Genomic DNA, 9,664 nt, shown 5'->3' with positions numbered 1-9,664 from the left:
GTAATTATATTATGAAGAGTCCGTAAATAATTATGAAATCTTCCCAATACTTAAGAAAATCAGAGAAAATAATTATGAAATCCCTCCGTTCATTACTGAAACAACTGAATGGGACAATATTCGGAAAGGAGAATCATATTTATGTTATATAATATTGTATACAAAAGATGTGTTTCGTCACTTACGAACTTCAACTCACCAAATAGCTCAAATCTTTATGAGTTTTCAAGCTTTTAAAACCTCAACAATGGAGTTTTTAGTTTTTTACGTTAATTCACCCAATAATATTTAAATATATGATGATAAACTTGAATATCACTCTCAAATCAGCTTCTAATATAGATATTCTTATTACAGATCTTCTTATTATCATGTTGGGGCAGCCCGGTGTACAAAATATTCACATTCACGCAAGGTCTAGGAAAGGGTTACACCCCAAAAAATGTGATATAGACAGTCTACCCTAACGCAAGCATTAGTAGTTGCTTTCACGTTTCGAACCCATATTACACTAAGCTCCCGTTTGACCATAGATTTTGGCTTTATTTTTTCAAATTGTTTTTGAAAATATTGTTTGTTTATATAATATGATCATGTTTATGGAAAAAAAAACTTCAAAAATTTTTAAGTTTCCAAAAACTGGTTTAGGGCAGTTTCTGAGTGAAATTTTTTCTTCCACTCATAAAATTTCAATTTTTCTTCAAATAAAATGGATGTCCAAACACAACTTTAAATTTCAAAAATTATTTTTCAACACAACTTCAAAAACCTTTTTTATCAAGTTTCAATCAAATTTATGTCCAAACGCTAGCTAAGTTCCAATTTCAAAGTGGCAATCCAAACATGACTAGTTTTATTCATAATTTTTTACTTTTTTATATTAAAATTATTAATTTAGTCTGTTTTAAGCACTATTTATGTTTTTTATAAATGTTATTTTGTTATAAATAGTATCTTAGAGTTTGTTCAATCTGTTAAAATTTAAATAAATAATTAGAGTTTAGTATCCTTAAAAAGATAAAGATCCAATCTCATTAACTTCCTAATGCTGTTGGACTTGGAAAGGGAATCTTGTATAAATATCCCAAATAAATCTAACTTACCTACCTTTAGCCATTAATCATAAACTTACTAAAACTAATCAAGCACATATAAAAATTAAAAATTCAAATAGTTAAGTCTTTCTCTCCAAAAATCACACGCAAAAATCTTCTTCCATATTTTTAAGCGTGATCAGCAACATTAGATGCAAGACGGAAAGAAAATCTCATAGATACGGTAGCAAATAAAGAGATGAAATACAAATATATATATATATATATATATATATATATATATATATACAAAATTTCAAAAATCTAAGTAGAAAAGGATATTTTTCAATGGGTATGGTTGAAATTCAATTGGAAACATACAGATGAGTCACTATACAAAATTTGAGGAAGATTGAAGGTGAGTTGGACTAATTTGGTATCAAAATTCGTAGTTAAAATCGAGTTCAAAAAGTTCTTCTGCGACACATGTATCTCACACACAGGTATTCATGGATATACATGTGATACACATTTGATGTAAATACTATACATATGTGATACACAAATGATACACAGTGTGATAAATATTTTTTTTTTATGTTCATCTTCTACTTCAAATTTTCAATTCAAACCACCTCAAAACTCCACCAAATCATCCCAAAATTGAGATTCAAGCTCTTTAAGATGTACTCAATTTATTCTAATAACACCCATTCAAACGAAAGCAAAAAATTGATATTTTTTTGCTACAAATAGTTAATTGGCTAATATTAATAATATTTTATGAATTAACTAATTTTTATAATGAACTACTTATAAATGGACATAGCTGATAATTTCCTAATTAGAAATCCAAACGACTATTTCCTAATCCTATAGGAATAAGAAATGCAATATCCTAATTCCTAATTCTATTGCCTTTGGGAATTACTACTAAGCATAATTATAAAAGGAGACTCCAACTCGGCAAAATTAGGGCTTGCAATCTTCCGTCTTTCTTATATTTTCCAATCGTCTGAATCTCCCTTTCCCTTTCTCGTAGTATTTCTGAATCTCTTTTTAACCATATTGTATTTTTCTGGCTTGGAGATGGAGGGAAGCATAGAGTATCAGAAGAAGAGTTGGATTGCTCTTAAAAAGAGCATAAACGGGCTGCTGAATAAAATCAATAAGGCCAACATAAAACACATAATTCCTGAATTGTTTGGCGAAAATTTAATTCGTGGTAGGGGTTTGTTTTGCAGATCAATTATGAAATCACAATTGAGTTGTCCACTTTTTACTGATGTTTTTGCAGCTCTGGTTGCCGTTGTTAACACGAAATTCCCACAGATTGGTGAACTTGTGTGTAAAAGGATTATTCAGCAACTGCAAAGACCTAATAATAGCAAAGCTCAGACATTAGCAACCGTTAAGTTTATTGCTCATCTTGTGAATCAGCAAGTTGTTAACGAGCTTGTCGCTCTGGAACTAGTTACACTTTTACTGGAGAAACCCACTGATGATAGTGTTGATGTTGCAGTTGGTTTTATTAAGGAATGTGGTTCGATGATTCAGGATTTGTGTCCCTTAGGGATGCACGGTATTTTTGAACGACTAAGAGGAATACTTCATGAAGGAGAAATAGATAAACGGGTTCAGTTCTTAATTGAAGACCTTTTTGCATTGCGAAAGCAAAAGTTTCAGGGTTACCCAGCTGTTCTTCCAGAACTTGACCTTGTCGAGCAGGAAGATCAATTAACCCATGAAATCTCTCTCAGTGATAACGTAGACGTGCAAGTTGAATTAGATGTTTTCAAGCCGGATCCCAATTTCGTGGAAAATGAAAACAAGTATGAAGAATTAAAGAAGAGGATACTAGATCAGGAATTGTCCGAGGACTCTGAGCCTGAGGAGGACTCTGAGTCTGAAGACGAAGAATCTGAGGACAAGCAGCAGTTGAAAATTAAAGACAAGACACAGACAAACTTGATCAATCTTCGAAGGACTATTTACTTAACAATTATGTCAAGTGTTGATTTTGAAGAAGCAGGGCATAAGCTGTTGAAAATCAAACTAGAGCCTGGTCAGGAGATGGAGTTATGCATAATGTTATTGGAGTGCTGCAGTCAGGAGAGGACTTATCTACATTACTATGGACTTTTGGGGCAGCGGTTATGTATGATCAACAAAGTTCACCAGAAGAATTTTGAGACATGTTTTTTGCAGCAGTACTCTATGATCCACCGACTTGAAACTAATAAACTGCGCAATGTGGCTAAATTTTTTGCTCATTTACTCAGTACTGATGCACTGCCTTGGCATGTTTTGGCTTATTTAAGATTGACGGAAGAGGATACTACATCTTCTTCTCGAATATTCATCAAAATCCTATTCCAGGAAGTTGTCAGAGCACTTTGGCATCCGTTTGCTGAATGAGCGACTTAATGACCCCACAATGCAAGAGTCGTTTGAGTCAATGTTTCCAAAGGATAACCCCAAAAATACGAGGTTTGCTATCAACTTCTTCACTTCCATTGGCCTAGGTGGGATAACTGACAATCTGCGAGAGTATCTGAAGAACATGCCAAGGCTTATCTTTCAGAAAGAAAAGCCTGTTTCTGGATCAAGTGAATCAGACAGTGAAAGTGATGCTCATCGAAGGAAGAGGAGGAGGAGAACTTAGGTAGATCACCAAGTTTTGTAATTCTAGCATTCTAGTTTTGACCAAAAGGTGGTTAGTCAATTGATGAAATATATATGTTTTGGAGGTTTGGGTGTTTTTTGTATTCTTATATAGATACACACATTGTCTGTTAATGAGCAAAAATGAGCATGGTAAACAGAAGAAAGATTGTCCCTTTTTCAGTACAACAATGATAAACATGTATTGATATTTTTCTATTGTGTCTTGTTCTTTTAGGAAATGTCTAGTATATTTGCCCATCAATTCTTTTGCCTCTTTTCTTAGAAAAACGCAAAGTGTGACATAGTCGCCCAGGGGAAAAATTGCTAATGACATTACGTTATGAACACAACAAACGGGCAGATAGACATTGCATCAGCAATTCTAATCACAAGTTCTCCAACATTTGATTAGGCAGCGGGAAAATAATTTCTTAACATATAAAAGTAGTTTCCAGCGACCGCTAGACACATCTTTTAATCCATTTAGATAGTTCATACAAGCTCATTATGTGACTGGCAGTAAAATAGAAGAAGATAAGACTTACAGTGGAACCAGAATCCTACACTAACTGGTGTAAGAGAAATTGCAAATATTAGATTGTAACTCATCTCACATCATCCATTTGTGTCTGTAAACTATGAAAAATTACTCTACATCATCATATTTTTCTTTTCTCACCACTAAAAGAAATTCAGCTAGCATATTAGTATCTGGCACTTGAATTCATAAACAAAATATCACACTGAAAAAACATCATGAAACCTGATCCGTTGTTGCATCTTAAGTATATATTTCTTCACAGTTGAAATCAAATACTTGTAAGAATTCAGCTTTTCACATGTTAGCTTATTGGATGTAAATTTTGTGGCTTACTAGAACATCTAAGGTCGGTTGCGGGAGAGTTGAGGTCTCTTAATTGGTGATATGAGATTCCTAAGGGCCGCTGGAGGATTGCTTACTCCAGTTCCAACACCAAACATAGGATGTGAACTTGGCCTTCTGTTTCCAGCATCCACTGGTATTGCTGATTGTCTAGCAGGGGAGTCACTCGAGTAACCGGAAGGGCCAGAGTTGGAACTTTTCTGTCTTGCTGGAGCCATATGTCTTCTCTTGGCCCTGGAGTTTCAAGAGTGACAATGAGTCAACTAATATTTTGCTAAAAGATTAATGCAGTTTTGAGAGCGATATATGAGTATTCAAATACTAAGCTGACTTCATCTTGTAAATGCAAAAGAATTTTGGCAATGAGTATTCATACACAGAAGAAGAAGAAGTCTTGTTTGCCAAACTACAGTACCAGCCTCGCATATGCCACATGATTATTCTAAATACAAAATGATTACCTTTTCTCATATGTGATCTCTGTTGTCCATCACATTAGCAGTACATACTTTTGAAGTTCAGTAGATTTTTTTTTCGGGGGGGGGGGGGGGGCAAATAGACACTGACATGGAGACTGCGAGGAAGAGAAACCTGGATTTCTCAGAATTGAACACTCTTAAATTTCCTGCTTGCCTTTAGATAAGCTCTCAATCTCTTGTTGCATCATTTGGCACCTTTTGCCATCTTCTGGTATGCAGTAGTCACTTGGTCCAACTTTTCACAGATTTTTCCTTACATCAACTCATACTTATGACGACATTGAGCTACTATCCTGTTCATCTTGAGTTGCATTTCCAATCACACTTCTGTAGGCACTCTTCATAAATGGGTATGCCTATGGAGAAAGTAAGGAAACTAATGTAAATACCACATTTCTGTATAAGTAACGTTACGATTCAAGTAACATTACTCAATTGTGTGAAGACAGTCTCGTACTCAATTGTTATAAATGGAGGTTGTCTGAATCTTTTGAGGCTAAGAGAGGCTTTTTTTTATTCTATGTTTTGAAAGTGCAAAGGTTCTCATGGAACCATAATTCATTCAACTGTTAATAAATCAGGAAAAGATTGAATGTGCTGGGAAATCAGGAGAGAACTTGAACATACAAGGCTTGTGAGCATCATTCATCATGCCCTCTCCTAAATTGAGCATTTGAAAGGAACAAGTCTAAGACACCAACTTCATAACAAACAACTAAAAAATAGATATTTATCGGCTGAGCACTGCTATTTCAAACTTAAATATTCCATAATCTGTGGCCTTCATCCAAGATTTTAGTAAAATAAGGCACTAAATAACCTGACATCCCATCACTTCAGAGGAATGAACCTTGATGAGTGAGTAGCACCAATATCGGGTCTCCCGTGCTTGACAGGCTTGTATGAGATTGAGAACTCAGCCAGATAGTGGCCAATCATCTCAGGCTTGACCTCAATCTGATTGAATGTCTTTCCATTGTAAATTCCAATGACACTTCCAATCATCTCAGGAACAATAATCATGTTCGTCAGATTAGTCTTGACAGGCTCTGGCTTCTTCCCTGGTGGAGCCTCACGTTTCGCCTTGCGCAGCTTCTTGATCAAGGCCATTGGCTTCCTCTTCAGACCTCTCTGGAACCTTCTGCGAGGACGAGGATTAAAGAGCTTAACAAGCTCGTCAGTGGACGTGTCAAGTAAAGCATCGAGATCGACCCCTCTGTAACTGAACTTCTTGAACGTCCTCTTTCTTTGGCTGTCCTGCTGTCATATTGGCTTCAACATCCGCCATGATTGTGGAGATGGAATTGGCAACCTAGCAACGAAGCAGCTCGAGCATAGTAGGGGCTAGGGTTTTGTATTGTCTCCCTATTTGTTTGTCTTGGCTATGGAATATTTAAACAGGTTATTAAAGAATCTGAAACAAGCAGATGGATTCAAATTTCATCCAAATAGTGTGATGCTTCAGGTGGTGCAGCTGGGATTTGCGTATGACTCGATGCTATTTTGTAGGGATGACCTCAATTCAGTTAAGGTTGTGCTTGATTGTTTCCAGAAGTTTTCTCAAGCATCTAGTTTGATAGCAAACTTGAGCAAGAAGTGTACTTACTACATTGGAGGGGTAAGTTTCAGCAGCAAATAATTGATGTTCTGGGGTGTCAAAGGTGAATTGCATATCAGGTATTTAGGAGTCCCACTAAGTACTAAGAGATTATCGGCTATTCAATGCCAACCTCTGCTTGAGAAAATGTTGCACAGAGTGAATTCCTGGACAGCTAAGGTCCTGTCCTAATGCTGGCAGCGTTCAATTATTAAAGAGTGTACTGTCCTCCATTCAAGTCTTTTGGTCACAAATGTTCATTCTACCAAAAACGATTGAGCTACTAATAGAAAGGGTATGGGATAAGTTGCGGACTGTGGTGGCATACAACACAACAACAACAAACCCAGCTCAATCCCATACGTGGGGTCTGGGGAGGATAGTGTGTACGCAGCCTTACCCCTACCCTATAAAGACAGAGGGGCTGTTTCCGATAGACCCCTGACTTAAGGAACGGTAAAAATAAAGCAACAAGCAATAACAACAATAATATAATAAGGTAATGAAAACGAGTGGCATAACAAGTAATAAAGAACTAGGAATAAAAGAATACAAGAATAGTATTAGTACTACCGGTAAACCAAGGAGAAATTCACAACTACCTGTCAACCGACCACCATAATCCTCGACCTCCACACCTTCCTATCGCTAGTCATGTCCTCGGTTAGGTGAAGCACCGACATGTGCTGCCTAATCACCTCTCTCCGATACTTCTTTAGCCTACCCTTGCCCTTCCTCAAGCCCGCCATGGTCAACCTCTCACACCTCCTGACCGGAGCATCTTCATCTCTCCTCTTCACATGTCCAAACCATCGTAGCCTAGATTCCCGCAAATTGTCTTCCACGGATGTCACTCTCACCTTGTCCCTGATAACTTCATTCCTAATCTTGTCTTTCTTGATATGTCCGCACATCCTGACTTTGTCATAAGCCTTCTCAAGGTCAATGAACACCATGTGCAAGTCCTTTTTCCTCTCCCTATATTGCTCCACCAATTGTCTCACAAGGTGAATGGCTTCTGTAGTTGACCGTCCCGGCATAAATCTGAACTGGTTCTCAGAGATAGATACACCTGTCCTCACTCTCTTCTCCACCACCCTCTTCGAAACCTTCATAGTGTGACTCAACAGCTTGATACCCCCATAGTTGTTGCAGTTCTGGATATCACCTTTGTTTTTGTACAACGGAATCATCAAACTCCACCGCCAATCTTCGGGCATCTTCCTCGTCCTGAAAATGACGTTAAAAAACTAGTAAGCCACTCCAAGCCTACCCTACCCGCTTCTTTCCAAAATTCCATCCGGATCTCGTCAGGCCCAGTCGCCTTACCCCTGCTTCTCTTCCGTATTGACACATCAATCTCCTCACACTTAACACGCCTACAAAACCCAAAATCTCTCTGACTCTCTGAGTTCTCCAACTCACCCAGCACGATATTCCTATCCCCTTCCTCGTTCAAGTGTCTATGGAAGTACTCCTGCCATCTACGCCTGATACATGACTCTTCCACCAATACCTTACCATCTTCGTCTTTGATGCACCTCACTCGACCCAGGTCCCGAGCCTTCCTCTCCCTAGTCTTGGCTAACTTGTACAGTTTCCTATCCCCTCCTTTACTCCCGAGATCCTCATACAATCTTTCAAAAGCTGCAGTCTTAGCCGCCGTGACTGCGAGCTTCGCCTCCCTCCTTGCCTTCTTATAACACTCCCTATACGTCCTCCACTCTTCCTTGTCCGTGCTCCCCACTAGCTTCAAATATGCCGCTTTCTTAGTTTCCACTATTCCTTGGACCTCCCCATTCCACCACCAGTCCCCTGTCCCCTGTGTAATACTGCCCAGGACAGCATATCCCATCTATTCTTAAGTGTGATGTTGCAGCAGCTATATGGGAAAGGTTACTCCAATGGTAAGGGATAAGAAGACAAGCACTAGACTGGGAAGCAGAATGTAACACATTGCAAAGGGATGGATGTCACTGCTGAAGTATTCAGGATGACACTAGCTGGAAGCATTTACTATATATGGCAGTAAAGAAGTAGTAGAGTCTTCAACAAATTCACCAGGTATACTGCTACTCTTGTGAGGGTAATTGTTCTGGAAGTACACTCTAGAGGAAGTCTTAAACCTAAACTAGCTAGGAAGTTGCAGGGATTAAATTTTTATCCAATTAGCATGGGCTGGTGGAATGGGGAGTTAAATATGGAGAAGTTGATAGTAGCTATTTAGCCAGTCTTTGTATTAGCTAGGCAGTGCTATAAGAATTCTATTGTTTTAAAAAAAAAAAATGAAAATGGTAACATTAAATTCTATTGTTTGTTTCTTTTGAGCTGTAAATACTTCCAGTTGGTAATAAAAGTTTTTAATTACCAAAAAAAACGATGTTACAATTCAAGTAGACACAAGTTCAATATGTTATAAAAGTAAAATTGAATATCACAGGTGTTGCAACACAGGACAGACAATGAAGGATACAAATCTGTGGAGCCATGACCATTTGCGTATTAACATTATTATGGAATCATAGCATTTGTACACCAAAATCATGTCCAAAATTAAGAAACCTGCATATATATACATGACTATATGGAACATACTATTTTTTTTGTGATAACGGGGTATCCATGCTAGCTTGCACGCATATTGACTAATCCATTAGATACTTGCTACCTCCCACCAGGATAGGTATCGGATAACCCCGTCCACCAAAAGTTGGGTAGATGGGAAGAATTCACTTGGTCTCGCCTATGTTGGATGCGAACCCTTAGTTCCCAAGATTGTCGCTCCAGTTCTTCAACACTAACCCACCCCGTTGGGGGCTGGACCACATAAAACAAATCCATGTCTATATGGAACACATACAAAACTAGGACATAGAAAAGGTGGCCACAAGTTGTGGCGATGGCCTGTCCTTCCGATTCTAGCCAGCAAGCATTGCATCTCATCTCGACCTTCAGAAATGATTGTTAATTTCATATCACATCATACAAAGTTCTGGAATCATTC

The 9,664-nt window shown here is 37.9% G+C and overlaps 1 protein-coding gene and 2 pseudogenes across 1 annotated transcript; 1 reads left to right on the top strand and 2 right to left on the bottom strand.

Annotated features, from left to right (window-relative positions):
* Positions 1–1,964: 1,964 nt before the first annotated feature.
* Positions 1,965–3,917, top strand: LOC107813927 (uncharacterized; annotated as a pseudogene).
* Positions 3,918–4,185: 268 nt separating this feature from the next.
* LOC107813932 (small ribosomal subunit protein uS19-like) lies at positions 4,186–6,881 on the bottom strand (annotated as a pseudogene).
* Positions 6,882–7,265: 384 nt separating this feature from the next.
* LOC107813928 (uncharacterized) lies at positions 7,266–8,515 on the bottom strand. Its single transcript, XM_016639251.2, has 2 exons — positions 7,939–8,515; positions 7,266–7,828 (listed from the first exon to the last, which is right to left on the bottom strand). The coding sequence occupies exons 1-2, from the start codon at positions 8,513–8,515 to the stop codon at positions 7,266–7,268; spliced, it is 1,140 nt and encodes a 379-aa protein (XP_016494737.2).
* Positions 8,516–9,664: the final 1,149 nt, after the last annotated feature.

The sequence above is a fragment of the Nicotiana tabacum genome, chromosome 18, assembly GCF_000715075.1.
Source record: "Nicotiana tabacum cultivar K326 chromosome 18, ASM71507v2, whole genome shotgun sequence".
NCBI lineage: Eukaryota > Viridiplantae > Streptophyta > Magnoliopsida > Solanales > Solanaceae > Nicotiana > Nicotiana tabacum.
Note: the sequence above shows the minus strand (reverse complement) of the source record. Positions and strands in the feature narration are given on the sequence as shown.